At 39.2% G+C, this 24209-nt stretch overlaps 3 protein-coding genes across 3 annotated transcripts in view; 1 reads left to right on the forward strand and 2 right to left on the reverse strand.

Moving 5' to 3' along the window:
* LOC116399031 (transcription regulator protein BACH2-like) overlaps positions 1 to 8393 on the forward strand; it is a 69807-nt gene extending 61414 nt beyond the window's left edge. The window contains exons 4-5 of the mRNA XM_031875860.1: positions 1114 to 1320; positions 1966 to 8393. Coding sequence (XP_031731720.1) covers positions 1114 to 1320; positions 1966 to 2373 — 615 coding nt within the window. The 3' untranslated portion in view covers positions 2374 to 8393. The remainder of the gene's footprint in view (positions 1 to 1113; positions 1321 to 1965) is intronic.
* Positions 6386 to 13008, reverse strand: LOC116399042 (gap junction alpha-1 protein-like). Its single transcript, XM_031875873.1, has 3 exons — positions 11538 to 13008; positions 9759 to 9955; positions 6386 to 6571 (listed from the first exon to the last, which is right to left on the reverse strand). The coding sequence occupies exons 1-3, from the start codon at positions 13006 to 13008 to the stop codon at positions 6386 to 6388; spliced, it is 1854 nt and encodes a 617-aa protein (XP_031731733.1).
* Positions 13009 to 23299: 10291 nt separating this feature from the next.
* ankrd6a (ankyrin repeat domain 6a) overlaps positions 23300 to 24209 on the reverse strand; it is a 46782-nt gene continuing 45872 nt past the window's right edge. Inside the window, exon 14 of the mRNA XM_031875875.1 lies at positions 23300 to 23536. Within this exon, the coding sequence (XP_031731735.1) occupies positions 23351 to 23536 (186 nt within the window). The 3' untranslated portion in view covers positions 23300 to 23350. The remainder of the gene's footprint in view (positions 23537 to 24209) is intronic.

The following is a 24209-nucleotide window of genomic DNA, read 5'->3' on the forward strand; positions in this document are numbered from 1 at the left end:
AGACATATATATCAATGCAGCATAACATGATATTATGGTGGAACTGGTTTTCGTGCTTTAAATGTGGTTAAAGAAAAAGAAAATACTTTTTAGAAAAGCGTTTTAGCCTGCTGTTATTAATTACATATTGAACTTACATATTTCATGTTGTATTTTGCATTGCTACTACAACAAATCACTGACCCTCTTATCTTTAATTGATGAGTCATTGTAATATTGCCAAATGTAAGTCAAAAACATAGATCAAAAGATTTATTTCACAAAAAGCATGAAGACATGGTGGCAGTGCAGCCTGCACATGGTTCCAACCATAGACTGACTATAAGAAGTGAACGTAGTCATCGTGACGTCACCCATTGGTTTGTGGACGTCGTTTTGAAGCCTCGAGTTTGGCGATTTTGCCGTCGCCGTCTTTGATTATGGACGTTGCCATGTTGGTTTTACCCTGCTTTATGGTCTGTTTGACTCTAAATGGACCATTATTTACTCAATGAACATCATGCTGTATTGAAGAAGACTTGAAACTAGAGATTGAGACCATAAGCTCATGTTTACAATGTTTACTGAGGTAATAAATCAAGAGAGAAGTAGAGTCATTTTCTCATAGACTTCTATACAACCAGAGGAGTCGCCCCTGGTGGTCAGTAGAGAGAATGCAGCTTTAAGACACTTCCATATTGGCTTCACTTGGCAGAACCTGAGGTTGCCGCCTGGTTCCAACAAGCTCCACCAACCAGAGGGGCCTTCACTTGTGGTATTTATGACTAGTCTATGTGCCTACTTGTGTGATGCATTTTCTGGTAACTTTCACGGTGCCCAGTAAGACTGCAGGCATGTGGGAGATTATTAGAGCTCATGGAGCACAGGGATTTTGTCAGTTTTAATTGAACTCCCACAAAATAAATTAAGTGCCATCAATTACACATACAGTCACAGTCAGATGACACTGGAAAACTTATTTACTGGCTTTTTCTAGAGTTTTCAACCATATGCCCTGATCTTCATCAGAGTTTACCCTGTTGTCATGTTGTTGGCTCATCTCTCATCACATGACCTAAGTATGAAAGCGATTCATTTTGATTGAGAAATGAAACCCCTCTGGTCCTTCTTTAGGTGAACTTGCCCTTCCCCGTGGACCACATCACCAACCTGCCACGCAACGACTTCCAGATCCTCATCAAGATGCACAAGCTGACCTCGGAGCAGCTGGAGTTCATCCACGACATCCGTCGCCGCAGCAAAAACCGCATCGCCGCCCAGCGCTGTCGCAAGAGGAAGCTGGACTGCATCCAGAACCTGGAGGGCGAGATCCGCAAACTGGTACGATCACGTAACAAACACACACACATTCCAATCAAACACAACAGAAACCTACTGGGTCTCAAAGGTGCATGACAAAACCAGATCAAATATCAGACAACATCTAATTGATGCAACAAGTCTTAAAGTGGAAGCTTAAGTACCTGTTGTACCTTTGGTTGTTGTATACTATAGAATGCCTTTTAGATTAGTGATGTAGCACACCCTTTAGTGGTCATGTGGGCCAACTGTAGCTCCTCGAGAAGCAAGAAGGGATTGCTGTTAACTTTCACATCATTGTGTTGAAGGAAAAGTCACACATCAGGTATTATGGGGGGGGTGCAAAGATAAAGAGTAAAAATAAAGCCAAATACTTTCAATAAGGTACAAAACCAAATTTACACAATACCAGAAATGTATAAACAGATTAACTATAGGTGTCATAAATATAAAGTGGTTGATGGACAGGTTAATGGTAAGTGTCGTAAATATTAACAGTGAGGCGCAAATCAAATGGTTGAGCCAGGGTCGACTACATGACACCGATCTCTGGCCTTTGAACAAACGACTGATGCTCTTGTTGTTTTGGTCTCGGTACACCTGACACACTGCTCACTGGCGGAGTGGGCAGCATTGTTGATGACGCCGTGTCTTATGCACTCACAGGTGTGCGAGAAGGAGAAGCTGCTGAGCGAGCGCAACCAGCTGAAGGTTTGCATGTCGGAGCTGTGGCAGAACCTCTCCTTCCTCTCCCAGCAAGTGTGTCGGGAGGGGCCACCTCCTGTCTCCGCCAGCATCGACCTCACGTCCCACCCGCCGTCGCCTTTTTCAGACGAGGGCTCACCCCGGCCCAGGTCACCCGCGTCGCCACAAGGCGATACGGCGTGTCTGTCCGACGTGGGTCCCAGTCAGGGGGGACTGGAGGAGTCAGGTCTGGGGCAAGAGAACCCAGAGTGTCCACTGGTGCTGGGGTCCACAGAGGAGGTATGTAGCCCAACCGTAACAGTGGATTTCTGTCAGGAAATGACTGAGAAATGTACAACGGAGGAACAGAGGAGACAGAACTGTACTTAGAGTCTGGTGGCAGACAGTTTGGTCTATGACACCGTCATACTTCTCTTGATATTTGAAGTATTTTTTTCTTCTTTCTTTTTTTGTAATGGATGACACAAGCGTTGTCTTATCAGCAATACTGTTCAACAGGTATTTTTGGACTGGAGATAAAACAGAAGCACTGGCAGCTTTCTTTCTTTCTGTGTATCATCCTGATTTTTCTTCCTGTCAGCTTCCCTCCCTCTCTCGTGCATCATGGGAGGTTAAACTCAGGAATTCCTCAGAATGTTCAGTAATGTCCCTGTTAACATGTACATGCACTTTGCTTTACTGTCCTGTCCTTGATAATTACTTAGATGATTGATTTAGTAAATAAAATTGGTCATTTAGTAATATAAATAATTATAATAATTCATATTTGACCATTTTAAATTGCAGCACCTCTGGCTCACTGAAGCAGTGGTCCACAATTTTGATAAATATGCTTATTTCCTTTCTTTCTGAGGGTGAAATGTTCTGATGGTTGTCAATCTTGCGTCTGTGTGTTAAGTACGAGGGTGAAACAGCTAGCATGGCTCCATCCAAAGTGAAAAAGTTATACAGCACTTCTGGCTATAGCATGAGCTACCAGATCCATTGGTTTTAGTCTCATACACGACAGTATCTATTGATTTTTTTCATGCCCACTTCCGTACGATGAAAGCCTGACGCAGCGTCGTCTGTGCTGGGATTAGCTAGTAGTCGCTGCCGTGAGTTATGAGCATTCCTATGCTGTGACAAGTGTGTGGATGAATTTAACATCATTAAGTTGTTACATTTTATACTAATTTAGCTGCTGGCTGGCTAGTTAGCTTGCTAGCTTGCTATTTCCATGCTTTCATGCTACACTGGTGGCGCATGCTGGCTCTAGCATTCTCCACCGCTTAGACAAACGTCCACCAGCTCGCTGTCACTGGTCCGTCTCACGAGCTTCCCAAAGTCTTGAGGCGCTGGAAGTGCAGGGTGCCCTAGCTAGCTAATTCTTGTCTCATTTGTGTGGTCTGATAAACAGTAACTTCATCAACACGTCCGTCAACAGCGCATCGAGGCTTTGGCTTTTGCAGTGGGTGTAGTTTCATCTAAAGTTGGTTGGAAGAAAGGTAGACGCAACATCATTGTAACAATAAAGCTGCACTCATGTGTTGTCAGTAGAGTTGAAAGAGTAGGAAAAGTTCAGGCACGATTCCTGGATGTTTACCCCCACTGTTAGCCTTAAATGCACATCTTTAATGAGCTTAAAGATCCAGTGTGTAGATTTGGGGACATCTCGGGGAGAGGTTGCAGATTGCAACTAACTGAAACCTCTCTCGTGTGCCAAGCGTGTTGGAGGACACCGGCGGCTGACACGGAAACTCAAATGGCACTATCTAGAGTGTTTGGTTAGTCCGTTCCGGACTACTGTAAAAAGACGGTGGCTGGGAGGACCCGCTCCGTATGTAGGTATAAACAGCTCATTCTAAGCTAACAAAAACACTTTTCGTATTGTTAGATGATTATACACTAAACATAACATACCTATTAATATTGTATTCAATTTCTGCCAATAGATCCCTCCTAAATGATACATATTGACGCTTTAAATAAGCTTCTTTTGTTCCATCTTTGTAGTGTATTTATAAGTTACCTAAGTTGATTGTTTTTATAGTGGCTGTAACTTCCAGCTTTGCAGCCATTTTGCTTCCGGTCTGCTGACACTACTGTAGTTCTTTTCACCAAGAGGGAGACGTTGTGGAAGACGGGATTTCCTGATATCTCTGGGAAGAAATTGCAACTCGGAGGCCATAATCATAAACTCATGATTATGGTCTGAGCAGAATGACGTGCACGTGGCACAAGACTTGAGAAAGCTGTCACCAGTCACTGCACTGTTGTTTGCCGACTAAAACCACAACATTTCTGTTGGTGTACATGTTGTATAAAGGTAGCTAGGCTAACCACATCCCAACTCCTCCTCTGTACTTCACACACAGACACAAGGTGAATATCCATTTTCTCACTCAACTAATCCTTTGAATTATTAAATATATGGTACACCATCAAACAGCTTACCTTTTATCATATCACTTAACAATTGAAGTGATCTAGTAGTTATTGAGGGACACAGGGCTTTAAAGTAAAATGTTACCAAAGGTGTGTATTTGTAATATTTTACATTAGATGAAATGGTCAAATGAACTCTCATTATGCAAAGTTTCTTTTGTCAAACTTCACTTGTACTCAGATGGACATTTCTACACAATTCTCTCTCTGCCTTTTTTCAAATGTGCGCTAAGAGACAGAACTACATTACAAAGTTCAAGCACTGCCCGGCACCTCCAAGAGGTGACAGCTGGCATCGAGTATGAGCAAACGCATTGTGGCGTCGGCACTTAGAGCCCGAGCCAGTCACTGGGTGTCCAAATAGATTAAAGGACCATACCGGTGTCAGGTTTACATTTCTGCTGACCGTTTTACAAAGCATGCTGTAGTGTTTCTTAGTTCATTTTAATTCCACTCAATGGACATGCAGAAAAGTTGAAAACTGATCGAGCTTAATTAGTTTGTTCACCAAAGCAAACAAAAATATAGACATTTGTCTGTCTGTGTAGTTGTAATTATAGCCAAGTAGTTTCCAACAAACTGATACGATATTATGTTAAAACTGATCTCAGGTCATTTTCCAGTCATTAGGATTTTAGCAGGCCCATCAAGGAAATCTCTTCGGGAAATTAAAAACACAACTATGTTACTATTACATAATTTCTTGGTCCTTTCTTAAAGAAATCAAATAGATGGGGATTTGCCATAGATTGTATGTAAAGATGGACGACATGACAACTGTGAAAAAGTGAAGCCAAAACATCTGGATCGCCTGGTGGCTCACTGCCGTACAGGTCATAAACCCCGCCCCCCTCCTCGTTAGCAGATGGGACAAAAAAATCAAAGTACTTAAAATTAATTTTTCCCAAAGATGGTTTCTGTTATTCAGGTTAGTTCTCACCACGCTGATAGATGCTCCAGTGTTCATTTTTCTGATAAGTTTGGTTTTGATGAGTTATTTGATGCTATAAAAAGGGGGTAAGACGTCTTAAGTTGTACTTGGCTCTCTATTGGCTCGAGTGGGTTTGTGGGCAGGACCCCGATACCATGTTGCAGTCCCCCCGATCACTACTGTGTAGACTCTGGCTCCAAACCATGTCAAAATCTCAAGATGGCAGCTTCCATATGTGGGATATTTTGGCTTCTTTTTTGGTACAGCGGGAAGAAACGTGTCGTCCATCTTAATATACAGTCTACGGTATTTTCCCAGGCACACTGTCTTAGAACATTATGTCATAATTCCTCCGGGGAAATTCTTCGGAAATTCTTTTTATTTTCTATCCATTATAAAAGAATTACAGGACCGGCTAAATGAAGTGTTAACTGAAATCGTTCTCAAAGGTGGACTTGAAAAGTCTTCACATTGGGATACGAAATAAAAGTGAAAATCCAAAATAAGAACACACATAATGTTCACTGTGATGGATTTCTTTTCTCAAGCGAGCTTCTAGTTGATTTGTACATTATGTATTAGTGTAGAAAAATTTCATGCTGTGGAAAATGGATGGTAGTCATGTAAAGCACACACGGCCCATGTGAAATGGACTCCAGTTTAAACACACCGGTATGGTCATTTAAAGAACAGCTTACACAAATCTTAAGTGCTCTTTTTCGTCCCGTTTATTTATTGTCTTAGCAGTAGTAAGAATTTAGTGTTTGTACTTATGGTAATTATGTATTTAGCTGCACTGTTCTTGTATTGTACATAAGACAAAATATCCCCACTAAAAGTACTGTATGACGCCTACATTTTCAAATTCACACATGGTATGTGAATTTGTTTAAACACTAAGCAAAATTATCAATCTCTACTTACAAACCAGTATCTCTAATAGTGTACGCCATGGAGCTCCGAGCTCCGAACGAACACTCTGGCATTGTATTGATTTAGGGACATGCCAAATTCATTTGCTGTTTAAAAGTCGATGGCGAGGCACGTGGCAGTGGTGAGTGCTGCTGCCCACCAACGCGCTGCTGCTGCTGCTGCTGCTGCTGCACTGTCAGCCTCACAGCGCTGCACGTCCGTGGTGTCGGAGCCCCGGATGGGTTTGGGCTTCTTTTGTCCAAGAGGGGAAATCACTTTTAGCACAGGAACGTCAAACTACAAAAGAATCGCCAATGTTTCATTGTATTTGTATTTTTCGGAAATTGGTTAATAACCCATTTTGTGAACTCCTAGTTTTGAAAATAAGTGGAAATATATTGAGTTCATGTGGATCGGTATATAATGGCAGCTTGATTTTGTTAGCCACGATATCCCTGCTAGCCAACCGTAATCTCATCAGAATGTGTTAAATGCTCCGAGTACTCTGAAGAACACTGCTCAGCTGACTTTCATAGACTTTAATTCCTCAATGTGAACTTATTAATTAATTTATTTGGAATCTTGTTTGGGGGGTTCGGGGGTCGGGTGTGGAGGAAGTTGCATAGATGTTAGATGTAGGTTGCTACCCTTTCTTAGAGTTGATTTGTTAATGGTTGTATTTTCTTTGTTGTTGCCAATTTTCATATGAAAATAAGTCTTCATTTACAAGTCACACATGTACTTACTTCAGTTTATTTAAACTTAAAGAGGTGTGAGTATGTTTACAATTGTTGTGTATTACCTTTTTGTTTTTGTAAAAAGTAATTGAGACCTGAGAATTAAATTAAACAGCTAAAAAAGTTTTTTGTTTAATTTTTATTTATATAAGTATTGATTCATTTGTGAAAAAAATAAGCATCTGACAAGTGCAGCTACAATTTCTTGCCTTAGAGGTTCCAGAGGCCAAACTATCTCATGAGGGAACAATGGATTTTATTCAATGGAAACTGCACTGCAGCTTGAAGTTGCCACAGTTGTGATAAAACGTGGACGTGGCCCCTTCTGTCCCCTTTATTTGACACTTTTTCTCTCACTGTTCATAAAGCGGTCCAGTCTAAAGACATGCAGGTTGGGCTGATGAGCGTGGACGGTTGTCTGTCTCTGTGTGTCTGTGTCCTGTATCTGAACGGAGACATGTCCAGGGTGTAGCCTGCTGACCCTAATGGATGGATGGATGGATGGATGGATGGATGGATGTTCAATAAGCTCCCCTTTGAGATCAGCCACGTACACCCCCACCCCTCTGGAAATATGGAGATCCCAGACAGTTCAATGTCAATAAATAACTGAAATAAATAATCCTATCAATAAATACAGACAGAATATGTAATATAACTATGACATTATTATATAATGCATTGCGTGACAAATACATTTTTAAAAGTTAAACTGCTGGAATTTTTTTTTAAATGCAGAAAGAGACAACATTCTGTAATAATCAGCTAAGTTTAAAAAAACTTCCAGTTGTTTGGATTATTTCACAATTTCATTGCTACATTATACATTTGCGTGTATTTATTCATATGCATATTCCTTGTTTATTTATTTAATATTGACCACTGTGGGTCTCCACATGCTCTTGTAGGTGTCATGAAGGAATAAACCATAATAGAGGACCAACTGTTTTAAAGATTAAAATGTACTTAAGCAGCTCATTGAAGGCTGCATTTCAGAGATGTGAACAATCTAATGTTTCAAGCTGAGGAGGTGGAACAATATTCCTTAATGTAGGGAACAGGATCAATTCTGAAGAGTAGCCACTTGTAGTTATTATAAAGAAAAAGTCAGGAGTTTGAGGAAAAGATGTCAGAACAGAAGTCTGACATTAATGTTGAAACAATGACTTATTAATAAATGAATCTCAGAACTCATTGGCCATAATAAGAGCAAAATATATGGTGATGATAGAATCTAAAGGAACATACCAATGGTTCCTTTTTCTCCTGTTTGACTATAAAATCCATTTACTTCCTATTACTGCCAGCCATAAAGCACACTTTAATCTCTGAATTATGCTCTGTGTGGTTTGGTGCAAACATGACCTCGTTTGGACTTGAAACTGGCCTGCGTTATGTAATCCATCAGACACTGTAATATTGTGCAGTAACGCAATGCAGACAAAGAAAAACTTTAACCAAAAGAACTTCAACAAAAGTAAAAGCTGACATGTTTACTGTGACAGCTTAGCTAACACACGCAAGTATCTGCAGCTGGCCTGAAATAAATGAAAAGCAAATAGCTGCCATGTTGAAGGCGTGTTTACCAGTAATCTGCAGTGGTACAACTTTACACAGTATGCTGAAATATTTATATGGCATAACATGATTATATCACACGTGTCAAGAAATATTTGAAGTATTTGATATTATCTGAATAGTCAATTACATTGCTGTAATTGCATTTTTCTTCTTAGGATGCTTAACTTTCCAACGACTCTGAATGCAGCTCCAATCTATAGGCACAGTTATTGTTTAAACCATGAGCAGTGGTTATCAGGGAAGACTTTTTCCTTTAAGTATTTTTAAATGACAATAAATGGTGGCAGAAATACTTATTTAATCCAATCTGTTTACAGAATAAGTTAATCGGGGCCACTTGAATCTCAGATTGTGATGTTTGAGTTTCTTTAATTTTTTTGAATCTCAGTCGAACAGACTAAGCACTTATCTACCTGGATAGTTCAGCATACCTCGTCTTATGGGTAAGGACTGTATGATAGACATGTAGACAGTTTCTGTGGCGTTGTTTCAAACTTTTTACAGTGGTCACTTCATCGTATTTGTAGATTTTGGTGAGCCATTTTTACCTGTTTCTTTTTTTATTTGAGTACCTGCAACATGACTGTTAAATGCAGATTGAGCATTTTCCATTTCCTTTGAATGTTCAAATGACTTGTGTTTTGTTTCGATTATTTTGTAAATATTGTGCAACATGTCATGTTTTGATTATTTGATATGAAAACGGTTTTTAAAGGACAAAAAAAAACATTTTGTCTAGGTATTTTTTTTCTTGAGAAATAAAACAAAAAGCATGAGAATTCTACAGTGTGGTGTTGGTGTGTGGATTCTGATTCAATATCTGTTCACAAAATGATTGCTGTTTTGTTAAGAAGCATTTAATCTGAATACAATATAAGGTTTCATAATTTCTCATGAACTGGCCGTATATAAATAACTATATACAGATACACACTGACTAACCAAGATTTCAATTTCGAAAAAGTATTTTAAGCGCACAAAGTCCATGTTACAGAAGCAAAGAGATCCTCTGAGGAGTTCGCTCCATAATCCATCGTGTTGTTTCTGCACACTCTTAACAATTCAGCCATCACATGGAAAGATGTCCACATAAAAAAAAGGTACATTCCTTTCCCTCTATGTTCCCACATGTAGACGTTCTATGGTGCTTCAATTCCAAAACGTACTGGGCTTTGGCACTGAGCCGCTGCCTCGTCATGGCTGACTGTCTCACCGGCTTTGGCCCCGCGTGACTTGAGTGGTGAATCAATGTTGAAGGCTGGATACACTGATAAAGTTTGTGGAACACAGGCTCCTCCTACCACGGTGTTAGAGCCCCGTCGCCTCACTTCTTCATGATAGAGGAGATATCCAGAAACATGCTCTGAGAAAGACAAGAGGACAGCTTGAAGTTAGACGGTAGCTGGTGCTGGACAAAACGCACAGTGTATACCTGGTGTGCAGTGACGCAAGCGTCTGTCAGCACTTGTCCAGTATCACTGCTTAAAGCTAGGGTTGGTAATATTTATTATATTATATATTCGATTGTTCAAATTTTCATCACATCCAAACAGCAATCAATAAATCAAATGCATTTGTGACTGTCACAGGATTGTAATAAGTCATCATCATTTCATTCAGCCTGAATGGATTGGACGGGCTACCTGTCTGTCTACTTACCTGTCTACCTGCCTATCTGCCTGCACTCTGGTGCTGCTAGCTACTTTTATTGCTAGCTTCAACACTGGGCTGGGCTTTTAGGTTGGATCATTTTTTTAAATCTATCGTACTCTTGCTAGTTTCTCAACATTACCAACCTATAAATAAGTTCACCAAATATTCTTCAAGTGCACATTTCTGTAAAGGGATATTTTCACATCTGGGAACAAAGAATGATGAAGACGTCAATATTGCTCCTAATTCCAAAATGGAAGAAAAATCAGTGCAGAGGTATACATATTCTGTAAAAATGTTGTTGATGATGTAACAATAAATGCAGCAATCATATGAAATCTATTAAGCCCAGCAGAGGTCATGAGTAAGAAAAAAACAACAAATGGGTAAAATAAATTGTAGGTACATTCTCATTAATGTATCAACAGAACAAGTGTTTTGTTAACATTTTAAAGGGATGTTAAACACTGTTCAACAGATGAAATACCAGTTTCTAAGACATGTGTTTTTTATTTACGTCCCTTAAACATGTTGAAATGTTAACGGGTATGGTCTGTTAATTCCATTGTACAAAAATTTGACAGCATGAATTAATAATTAGTGTGCACAAATTATAAAATTGAGAGCACAAGGTCTGCGTAGCTAAATGTGTTCATGAAAGATTTATAATCTATAAAATTCATATTGAATCTAATTGTAGATTTATACTTATTTATTAATTCGTTAAGTGTTCAAATGTCAATTTTTAAGAAACTATTATAAAATAATTTCATTTCATGATCTGTCTGATCTCATACAAGAAATATTATTCAATTCAGTACCGTTAGTTCTGTCTATAATTCCAACACGCTTGCAATTGCCTCCTGACTATTGTTGCTGCTGTTTTGCTTTTCCTGTCAGAACTGAAGGGCTTTATCTGAAACTTTAGAGCAGTTTGATTTCATCCCATTACACCCTTCTGAGAACATTGAGTGGACAGAGGCTGCCAAGTTGTCAATATTGGGCTTCGTCCAAATCAACAGAAACTATTTGTTCTCTCTCCCTCTTTCTCTCTTCAAAACACTGATTCATATCTTCTGCTGCCACTTTCTGTTTGATTACTCTTCATATTCTGGCAAAATTTGTTGGTTGACTTAGTGAATGAAATGCTTATCTTCAAAACTCTACCAGTGAGCAAGCGTCAGAGGAATTTTCGTTTTGACTTCTTTGATAGTACACTGGCAGAAGCTCCAGGTTTCATACATATAACAGATATAGACTATTAGACTCTAGGCACCAAAGGCAGAGTAAACCAAATTCGGACACATGAGAAAATCTCTGCTCTTTACTTGCCATTGACATTCTTCGGCCCCCGGCAGGCGGCATCATCGGCATGTCTCCCTGCAGGGAGCCCAGTTCATCTGACTCTTCTGAGGTATGTAAGGAAGGGCTCGTGGAGCCACTGATGGAGGACAAGCTCTCAGATGGTGGCCTGATCATGAAGCTGGTCTTCCTGGGGTTGGATATCAGGACGCTCTCCATTGACTCCCTTCGCTCGTCCTCATCCAGGTTTCTGATAGCGCCGGGCCTTAAGGTGCTAGTGGACAGCAGAGCTTCCAAATGGCTGGGGTGAGGGCGCTCTCCCTCATGGGGATCCGCATGATGGCTTGTTGAACTTCCCTCCACATTTGACACAACAGAAGCCCAGGCTAGATGATGGTCCACCATAGCTGTGCGGACTTCTGGACCTTCATGGGTTTGGGGGGCCTGCATGGCAAAGTTCTGGCTAGACCTGAGTGGCATCCTAGGTTCGGGACAGATATAGCTGGTCTGACTGTGTCCCAGATAGGCCACGCTGTTATGTCTTGGTGCATCCTGGTTGGCTTTGAGCCCAGTGTTGTAATATGGAGGCTTCATATCCGCCTCTGGAATCACTTTGAAGGTCTGAGTCAAAGGCCCGTTGTGAGGTGATACATTACTCATTACACAAAGGTGTGGTAAGGACTTCTTCTTAGACTTGTAAATCAAACTGTCATCTTCCGTGTACCTTTCTCCATACAGTGTCTGTTTGATTTTCCTGATCCCCAGGTGGGATATTTCCAGAATGTTGAGGAACAGTGACACACCAGCAATGGCGATCATGAAAACCATGAAAATGGTCTTCTCTGTGGGCCTGGAGATGTAACAGTCTACACTGTTGGGGCAAGGTAGCCTCTCACACCTATAGAGGGGCTCCAGTTGGACACCATAAAGTATATACTGGCCCAGGATGAAGCAGACCTCCACCACAGAGCGTGTAAGGATATGGATGATGTAGGTTCTTAACAGAGAGCCTCTGAGAGGAGCCTTCTTCACCCTCCTCTGCTCATCCAGCCTCCTCAGCTCCCTCTCCATGCGCTTATGTTCGTCCAAGGCCAACTCAACCTCGTCCAGCTCCTCCTTCAGCTGGGCCCGTCTGCGGTGGCGCTCCTTCTCTAGTGCTCGCATGCAGTAGAGGGCATGGCCCATGTAGACCAACGATGGCGCAGAGACAAAGATGACCTGCAGGACCCAGAAACGTATGAGGGAGATGGGGAAGGCACGGTCGTAGCAGACCACCTTGCAGCCTGGCTGGTCAGTGTTGCAGACAAACTCGGACTGCTCGTCGTCCCATACGTCCTCAGCGGCCGCACCCAGGATCAGCATGCGGAAGATGAAGAGTATGGTAAGCCAGATCTTGCCCACGATAGTGGAATGAACGTGGACCTCTTCTAGGATGCTGCCCAGCAGGTTCCAGTCACCCATGGTCAGCGTCTCACCACTTCACTGCCACATGTCCTCAAACTGTGGAGACACAGCATGCACAAAAACAAACATATTAACTATGTTTTCACTATGAAATTCGAAAGGACAGCCACAGTTTACAGGTTTTATTTTTGTATAAGCGCTATTGATTGACAACATTGAAATTACTGAGTTCACAGGACATGGCAACCTCACTAAAACTAAATCATAAGTCATTAAGTAAATAAGTCAGATGATGATAAGAAAGTGACAGTTTAGCCAGATTGCCTACGGTTTCCTGCGGCGGTAAAACCAAAAGTTGGTGCAGCAGTAATGCCACTAATAATTTGCTCAGGAACACACAAAGGTGTGCACAACTACAGTAAATTCAAGCAGATAGTTGGGTTGTAAGCTGTTACAATGTTGTGGCGTCCCAAGATCTAAGAGGAATTTATTTGGTCGGTACAGTGTTTTTATAACTGATGCTCACCAGATCAAGGAAAATAAAACCCAAGTTGTAATGAAGTCCAGGAATCCTTCTCAGAATAAGGTTGCTGTTACTGTATATTTTTAGAATCCAATGAAAAGACTCAATACTTTCTGACTTCCCTACCTTGTCTGTGATTCTCAACTTGGAGCCCAATAGTCCAGTATGTATTGAGATACATGTATTGAGATACATACTGGGCCAATCAGCAAACTGAGTGGAGTGCTTAGAAGTTCATGTAAACACCTCAGATCTTCCAAAGATCACAAACAACAATCCCAATGAGTTACTTTATTTTTCCAGTTCTAAAATTGCAGCAACCACTGACATCCTAGCAAGTGGTGAGCTCGTCCAATCAGGAATAGCAGGGTGCATGTTGATGTCTGACTGAAAGAGATAACTGTCAATCATGTGTTGTACAGCCTACATTAAAATGAGCCCTGTCTCGAGCAAAAGTCTAGTCAGACCAAAGAGAACTGTGGTCTGGCATTGTGACGAAATTCATTACAACAAAGTGTGCCATGGAAAAAGAAGACTTTGTGTGCGCCATCTGATGAAACTGTCTGAGAAAGTGATTAGTTAGTTTGAGGCTTTTTAGTTAAGATATTCAATCAAGTGTTTGATTTGCATGAACGGCTTATACTATACCCCAGTATATGCTATCATCATGGCTGCTGTAGAGCTCAAGCATTTTGTTTCATTATTCAGTCTATGGTGTAGTTCCAGAAGTCATCTCTGGATGACATCATCACAACAGTCTGGGGTTAAGAGACACTTGTTTTAAAAAGATGACTTCATGACTCCAATGATTTTATTGTACCACTGACAATTGAACAACAGTTGTTCTTTTTCAAGGCCTTAATAAAACCACATGTGATCGAAACATTGGTGGTGCAATCATATAATAGTGTGCGTCATCCTCTTGTCAAATTATGTCCTTGCCGTCACCAGACAACCCATGCTGATACAGAGGCATTTACACAAAATAACATTGAGCCTTGCAGTGCTATAGAAAACAACATGCAAATTATATTTTATGGTGGAATATGGAAAATGCAATGCACCAAGCGTAGTCTGGTTTCTCTGTTAGAAGGCCAGTAATTTAGCATTCACTTATTTTGACAATAATAAATGCAAGTATGGTGTTTAAAATTACAATTTAGGCCATATGAGAAAACTTCATACAGAGTCATTCCTGGACCAATGTGTTGCACAATTGGGAACATGACATTACAGCAAATGACTCAAAGAATCAACCATTTCAGCAGCACTTACATATCACTGGTATGTGCTCCCTCTTTGCCTCTTGATGAACTTCATTATGTTTATGAGCATCCTAGGAATTGCCTGTGTCTGTATGGCTACCCCATGGAGGTGTTTGATGGTCCTCTTGTGCCGGTCCCAAACTCCAGTCCACATCCCTCTGCTCTCCTCTGTCTTTGTATTGTTTGTGTGTACTGCAGCTGTCTGTGTGTTGGGAGTGCTCTCCCGTGTTACATGCAGGGTTCACAGGATGTGACCATTGATTGCCTCCCGACGGGACAATGCCCCCCCCCCACACCCACAGCCCTCCCTTCTCCCACGCCAGCAGTGCCAACTCCAACCAGTGCCATCAATATCAGTCTCGCTGACAGAGAGACTGATATTTGTTTATGGCTGGTCTTTCACATAGGGCCCACTTCTGGTGCCCTCAACATAAAAACTGAGCCAGCAGGGAGGCTTTAAACTGTTAGGAAATCTCTTGGGGAAAAAAAAGGTCCCTAAAATAACAAACCCAAAATGAATCAGGAATAGCATCTCAACCATAAGGCGTACATGCATAATTATTGTCTCCCTTTCTCTATAACCATTCCAGAGTAAATGGAGATGCAATCAAGAAAAAAATAAGATTTTTTCCTAGTATTAAATCTAAATTACAAAGCCAATGCCACCATTATAACTCAGTTGTATGGATAATGATGATAGTGAGTGTCTTCTACTACTGTTTACTACAGCTGGGACTGTAAATGTGATGAAAATACTCATTTATACTCACATTTATGATACAATTCACAAGAATATACTCAAAACTCCCAGTAAACAGTTAACATGTAAACAGTAAACATGGCCAAAACATGGAGAACTTCTATTTCAAAACACTATTTATTTCCATATAGCCATGATACAAATAAATGTAATCTCCCCAAAACATTGAAATAGTAATAAACACAATATCACTGAAGAGCTCCATGCTATACAAGCAGATAGATGAAGAATGCCAGGCTCCACTATGTTCTATGACATATCTACAGATTCATCCAAGCAAGCTATATAGAATGATATGAAGCTTGTTGCTTTAGGCGCTTAGATACAGCCACCAGCAGGCCACGAGCAGCCAGCGCTCCAAGTGCAAGTCAGTCTAACTTGACTAAAATGGCTGCGGCACTGTGGCTTCCCATCAACCCCAACTTTTCAATAGTACTGTAAGTTACAAGAATCTGCCATTTTTGGCAAAAATAACATGCCTTGTTGAAATAATTTAGCGAGAACATAGATTTGTTTCAGTGCAAAATGTGAAGTTGACTGCTTCGTTTCCACATTTACAGCGGGCAAGATATCGACGTTTATTAAGTCAATGTCTCTTATATTTATGAAGGTTAAATTTGTATGACTTTATTCTTAAAATACTTTGTAATGAGACATAATTTGGACAACATACAGTTGGTTTATGGAATGTAAAAGCTGAAGACCCCATGTTTTCAAAACAGTATAACAATCATATCTTCTATAATAGACACTCTTCCGTCGCAAGTTTTTAAACTACGGCACACGAGTGTAGCCGGTACCGGGTCCGTTGTCTAATCTAATGTGGCTAGTGTGGTTTAATGGATCATGTTTATGTTAATTTACAATGTTGGAGTTATCTATATGTCTGCCTGCATAAATTCCCTCCAACAAAGAATGTGGACAGAGACATTGTGAAAGTCTTCATGTGAAAATGATTTAACAGTGAAAAAAGCTCCCACATGAAGATCCCGATAGGACTCAGTACTTTGACACCATTTGCATTTTTATTACATTGTGGTTAAAGCTGTCAATATGTTTATTCAGTGTATTCACAACTGGTCAAATTGCTATAATGTGAAAAGTGTCACTTGTAGTGATGGACACACAGAGACTTATCACCAGCCCTCCATCTACTCCACTGGGCTGAACATCTTTGATGAATGAATGAATACTGAATAATAATGAAATGTGCACAGAAGCAACTGTTTGCACATATTCAACGTAACAACTTTATATGTTGGTTCAATTACTGCAGAATCAAAATTGAGGTGAATTACATTTTTAAAGAAGTCAAATAAATTTAGAAAAAATCAAAACATTTTGCACGTTAATTGGTGTATGCACAGCTGCATGTAAACGGGAATATTAGTGGAATTTTCATTTTTATTGGCCATGTAAACAGCTTGGTGTCTTTGCACTGCTGTATGTCAACTGTTTAGCAATGACATGACATAGGCATGAGTTTTTAGCATATTGAATGCTGACACTATCCTGGTCAGGGTGGCCCACAAACCCCCCCTCAGAGCACAGAGTAAAGCAATAGTTGCCGGCTTGATTTGAGAGCCCTGGTGCTTGGCTGCATAAAATGACCAGCTGTGCCTGGAGGGCCTTTAATTAGGTTTCCATCGCGCTCTGACAGAGTCAATGGAGCATTGATTTGATTTTCCCTTCAGAAGCTGTGGCTGTGTTCGCTGAGGCCAAATGTCACCCCAGGATCATTGGATTACACAACCTGCTTCATCAGTAGCTCCGCCCAATGGCCTGACTGACAGCTGAGCAGCGAAGGCGGGACTTTATCCAGTCTGCCTGTTTGTTGACACCAGGTTTAAACTCACCCACAAGTTGGTCTTGATATCCTCGTTAGCACTTTTAATTCATATAGTGATCCCAATTTACCTAGAGACTGGGGGCATGTAACTATGAATATTTAATCCGTCTATTTTAAGGTGGTTGTTCGTGCTTCTTCATACTTTTGTTTCACTAATTCAGAGGGGAAATGTAATTAAGCCCTGCACTACAAATCTGGGTTTTCTATACGGAATGAATGAGGAGCTTTCAAAAAGGACGCTAGATTACATTTCTTGACAGTATATCATTATTATCATCGGGTGTGTCATCTTCATGAGTTAACATTGTGTTTTAACCGATTGTATTTACTTTTAAGTGCTGCTTACAGAGTAAGGTTTCTTGATCCAGTAATTGTAATGTAGTAACAATGCAAAAGCATTTCTAGTTGACAGTAGGCAGTTTAAAGAGACAGGAAACAGGGTGAACGAGAGGGGAGTGACACGCAACATGGGTTCTCTGCCAGAATCGAACCGTAGGTGTTATGTGGTATGTGCCTCAACTATTAGGCTACCAGGGCCCCATACTTTCATCTTTTCTGATGAAACCTCTTTACTCTTAGTAGTAGTGAAGTAAGAATCCAGGACTAATGGAGTATTCAGTGTGGTATTGCATCTTTTACTTTCCTTTATTCTTAGACTGTTATTATAATGATTTACGGCTAGATTATTGACATGATCTCTTTTGCATTATGACTCTGCATTATCTTACCTGCTCTTTGCCCTATAGTATAACCAACCCAGTACTTTTTTAACAGTTTAGATACAAGCCTAATATCATACCGTGTCATTGAAAGGTTATTCATGTCTCCAAATGACTTGATTTCATTTCTGAGGGCTGTTTTAAGTAGAGCTTTTATCCAATCAGATTTCACCTCTGTGTCTCTAGGTAAGAACAGAGATCCAGGCCTGCAGACGGAGGCCTGCATCCATTTGCAGTTTAAGTGAACGGGGACGATATTGTTGATTGTCATATTCTTCAACCAATCAGATCTTTAGTTTGACATGTTGGGCGTATTCTTTGACGTATCAGAGCCTGCTCGCCGGCCTATAATGACGTCAGCATTAGTGCAGCTCAGTGTCTGCCGGGAGGTGCAGAGTGCGCTGTGATTGGTCAGTGGGCGAGCACATGACCATCGTTAAACGAAGCTTAACAGCAGAGGCATGAGGGTAGTGAATCACATCACGTGCTGCAGCTCAGCCAATCAAATATGGGCTTTCTGACTGAGTGAGATGCACCATGACACAGGGGGCTGAGACGAGGAAAGACATTGCAGAGCAGTACGTACAATGCTCAAGTTGTGAAAGTAAAATCATAAGACATCTCTTTGGGCTGTGACTTGTCGTTAAGGAATGATGATGGGGCCCACAGCCAGACCAGCTGAAAACCACTGTCCTCCATGAGTGCAGAAAATATTATATTTTCCTGAATATAAGCTTCTGCATTTTCCAGATGCTCTAGTACTATTCAAACGTATTGCAAGTCTCGTACCGAACGTTACGTACATTTAATACGTACATAGTTACAGCCTTAGAAACTGATAATATCTGTGGCGCCATCATGTGGTTATAAGGTGGTATTTCAGCTGCAGGACAACAGTGAAGGCCTAGGTATAAAATGCACGGCCCGCCACTGCTACAACTACTACAACTACTGCTACTACTACTACAACTACTACAACTACTGCTGCTACTACTACTACTACTACAACTACTGCTACTACTACTACTACAACAACTACAACTGCTACTACTACAACTACTACTACTACAACTACAACTGCTACTACTACAACTGCTACTACTACAACTACTACTACAACTACTGCCACTACTACTACTACAAATACAACTACTACTACTACTGCTACTATAACTGCTACTACTACTACAACTACTACCACTACTACAAAAACGACTTCTACAACAACTAGTACAACATAAAGGAGAACTACTACAACAGAGATTCTCAAAGTGTTGATGATTGGGTGACCTAGTATATTATAATAGTTTTTTTATGACTCTTTAATGGCATACTATGCTATGACATTTATCATGACATTTTTAGCCCATTTTTTTACTCTTTCATGAGATAATATATGACTTTTGTAAACATTTTTCATTAATCTGTTATAGTGTCCCTTACAATGACATTCAATAAGACATACCATTTCATTTTTATGGCATAATATACTACTCATGAAGACAATGCTATTATTTTTTAGGGTGTAATATACTATGGCATTTAGCATTCTATATTGAGGGAAGGCTGTGGCTGTGTGTCCTTGGTCCAAGATACTGAATGTCAGGTTTGCTCCCGAAGGCTGTGCCATCGCTGTGTATGTGTGAGTGAGTGTACGTGTGAGTGTGTATGTGAGTGTGTGTACGTGTGAGTGAGTGTACGTGTGTGTGTGTGTACGTGTGAGTGAGTGTACGTGTGAGTGTGTGTACGTGTGAGTGTGTATGTGTGAGTGTGTGTACGTGTGAGTGTGTATGTGTGAGTGTGTGTATGTGTGAGTGCGTGTACGTGTGAGTGTGTGTATGTGAGCATTTAGTTTACATCTTGATGGGCAGGTGGCAGCTTGTATGGCAGCTTCAGCCATCCGTGTATGAATGTTGACATGTAGTGTAAAACATATACTGTGACATTTGTATGGTCTATCATACTTTAATGGAATTCATTATGTCATAATATAATATTTTAACATATAATGTAAATATATATATTTGCAATACTATAATATGACATTTTATGGAATACAATAATTTTATGACTTTTTACAACACACTATACTATGACATATTTTATGGCACTATCTGTAACATACTATACTATCATGTTAATGACATTCTATACGATGATATTTTATGGAATACAATATTTTAATTTTCATGACATACTATGATATGACTTTTTTCTGACATACTTTACTAAGACATTTTCATGACATAGTAATTCATTATTTTTTTATTGCATACTATATGTATACTCTGGCATACTAGACATGTTTTATTATACTTTTACAACATACTAAATTGTGACTCTTATGTGACTTTTGTGGCATACAATATTTGGTATACAGTGACATGTTTTATGACATTCTGTATGACATACTATATTATTTACTTACTATACTTTGACATTTTCTATTCAATTCATTCAAGGACAAGACATATTATACTTTGGCATTTCTTATGAAATACTTGTATTTTTTAAACATCTTTTATGGCAATTCAATGACATTTTGTATGGCTACAATACCATGACATCTTTAATGACATTTTTAAGAAATTCTATACCATGACATTTTTATGGCATAATATACAATTATATTTTCTAAGGAATGCTATAATATTGATGATATTTTAATGATATAATCATGGTACACTATACAGTGGCCCTTTTAAGACATTTTTACGACATTCAATATTATTAAGTCATACTATCTTACTTTCATGGCATTTTATTCTATGGAATTTCTATGGCATTTTTATGGCATATGACTATGACTTAATAATGAGATATTTGTAATACATTTTTCATGGCATTCTAAATGATGTAGATTAATGACGTTGTAATGTCATTCTTTTGTTTACATTTTTATGACATACTATACTATGACATTTTCTATGATATCCTCATAACATTTTTTTGTGACATAATGTATAGTACACATTTTTTATCACGACTTTTATGACACTTTTTATCTTTTACTATTTTATCTTCATGGCATACTATCATATTGTTGTGTCGTAGTATATTATAATTTTCTATTTCATTTATTTATTGGTTTATTTGGGTAGGGACAGTGCACATTAATAAAACATTCCTGTAAGTGAGCCAAGAGGCTATTTTTCATCTGTATTGTATACTATTGCATGACATTTTTATAATATACTAGTATGACCTTTTATGATATTATATATGATAACTTTTTGGCATACTATAATATATTTTTAATTGCCTTCCCTATCACATACTTTATCTTCATAAAGATCAGAGGTTCAATCTGTCCATGTCAATGTGTCCTTGGGCAAGACACTTACTGTATATATGTTCATGGTATACTATACTTTGCTTTTTAATGGCATTTTTATGATGTATATTATTATCATTTTTTGATGGCATAATATTTTGATGGCATATCATACTATTGACATTTTTATGGCATTCTAATCTATGACTTTTAAAACATTTGTATGGCATACTATACAGTAAAATGTTTCATGACATACTCTATTGCTAATTATTTTTTATTGCAAAATTTATTTTTTATTTGTTTATGACATACTATACTATGACATTTTCTATTAATCTTTTACAAAATACTACACTGGGTCGTATTTTATAATATTTGGTTTGACATGTTTTATTAATCTTTCATGGCACATTATACTATGACTTTTTTATGGCACACTATGTTATGTTTTTATCACACTATATACTATGGTATTTTTATTACATTTTCATCAAATTCTATATAGAATTTCTATAATATACAATATCATGACACCCTTTATGATTTTTTCATGACATGCTTTACCATGATATTTGTATGACATACGCCTTTATCATGTTTTCAATACTATACTGTGTTATACTATTTTTCATCAGTCTTCCTCTTTTTTCTCACGGCATTCTATAATTCTATTCTTCTCATCACATACAAAGCCCTTCATAACCTCGCCCCTTCATACCTTTCTGACCTCCTGCATCAACACGCTCCCAACGTGTTGATACAGATCCGCCGACGCCAACCTCCTTACCCCCCCCTACTTGGTCCAAGCATCGGACCTGGGGGGACAGGGCCTTCTCCATCGCTGTCCCCTCCCTCTGGAACTCCCTCCCCCAGTACCTCAGACATTCTCGTCACTCGCACTTTCAAAACTTTCAAAACTCAGCTATTTAAATCTGCTTTTAACCTGTAAAGTCACTTATGTCTGTTTCTCTTTTTCTTTTTCATGTTGTTCCTTACTGTTATCTATTCTGCTCTTATTGTTATTACTTCTATTGTTTCTGTTTTTACCATGTAAAGTATCTTTGAGTACCTTTTAAAAGCGCTATAAATAAAATCTATAATTATTATTATTATAATATTACATTTTTATGACTTCTACAACTTCAACAATTACTAATTATATTAATGTTACTACAGCGGTTACTACAAAAGTACTACTGCTATAACAACCATTAGTACTAATAGTACTACTACAACATCAACTACGACTGCAAAAACTTCAACTATTACTACATCTACTACCACTAGTAGATTTGATAGTTACCAAAGATTTGTTCTGTGCGCTCCAGGTCTCATCTCCTGCAGGCCCTTTGAGTCACTTTGTTCATTCAACATTGTGGACAATAAACAGAGACATTTACACCAACATGACAAAAAAGTAACAAGTCTCCTGCTCCAATAACACAACCTGCTTCACAACTTCCACAAACATATTTTTTGCATCAGTTTTCATGGAAGATAGATCAAAACCTTGTACAAGACAAAACACAGAGATGTATTTGGGTCATACATTGATAATATTATTATGTAATCTCATTACATTTGATGACAAGGAATTAAAACTGACTTACGTATATTGAATTACATTTAAAGTCACAAAAGGACTCAGGGATTAAATAGAGACCTTCACTGTCGGTCAGTCTATTCATTCGGTGTCAAAGGTAACAAATAACAAAATACAAATTAAAAGCAAATTAAACATGCATGTATATATTCCAGCATGATTTCACTCTGCATATACACATTACATTAGCTAAATTAATATACAGGCATTGTTACCACGTGGTCCCAGTATCTGCAGTTTCCCCTGTTTAAAAAAAATATTTTTAACATAACGTTAGTTTTCTGACTGTAAAAAGTAGAGTGGTCAAATACTGCCGTCTAAAGAGTGAGGGGGGACATGTCTCCTTCTTATTCATTTGTTTACTAGGTTGTCTTTCTTATCTTTCTTATACATCAAAACTTCATCAGCTTTCTCCCTTCTCATTGGTCTTCAGCCTCTGAAGCTCCTCCTCCAGCGTGCTTATTTGCTGCAGCAGCTCCTTCTGGTCCTGCTGGGCTCTGAGCTTCGTCTGCTGCTCCACCTCCGCAATCGTCCTCTCGTACCAACGTTCCAACTGAGTCGACACCGAGTCAAAGAAACGCTGAGTCACCTGAAGGGCGAGCAACCACACACTTGATATTTGGCTGGAAGTTTTAAGATCAGCTTGAAATCAGATTTGTCTTTTCTTCAGGAAATTGAGTTTTTAAAAGAGTACTTCAATATTTTGGGAAATAAGCTTATTTGCTTTCTTTCTTAGAGTGAAATGAGAATATTCATATCAGTCTAACTCTGTGTGTACACATCTGGGAGGCAATTCGCCTAGCTTAGCATAGAGACTCAAAGCAGGGGGAAACAGCTAGCCTGGTCTGTCCAAAGTTCAAAAATACACCTACCAACACCTCTACAGCTCACTAAATGATGTATTGTATGTCATTGGTTTAAAGAACTATAATTGGTGGTGTTGGGAGAAGTTAGGTGGTGGAAACACAACAGCAATTGCCAACTGAGGCTGGCTCCAAAGGTCCCCATTAACCCCTTAAAAGGGCCAACTTTACAGCAGAAATAAATATGTTTACAGCCTGGTTAAAAAAAAAAACGTCTTTAGAGATGTCTTCAGCTGCTTACTTGGTGAGTACAACTTTATTATTATTAACAGAAATGATGGTTAAAGCTAGAAAAATAAGCCTCATGTTGTAATAAAATGGAATTACTCAGTAAGGTTTAAAGTAGTGCTGGGCAAGTTAACGCGTTAATTTCGCGTTAACGCATTCATTAATTAACGC

Source organism: Anarrhichthys ocellatus, unplaced genomic scaffold, assembly GCF_004355925.1.
Source record: "Anarrhichthys ocellatus isolate YVR2014 unplaced genomic scaffold, GSC_Weel_1.0 scaffold98, whole genome shotgun sequence".
Taxonomy (NCBI): domain Eukaryota; kingdom Metazoa; phylum Chordata; class Actinopteri; order Perciformes; family Anarhichadidae; genus Anarrhichthys; species Anarrhichthys ocellatus.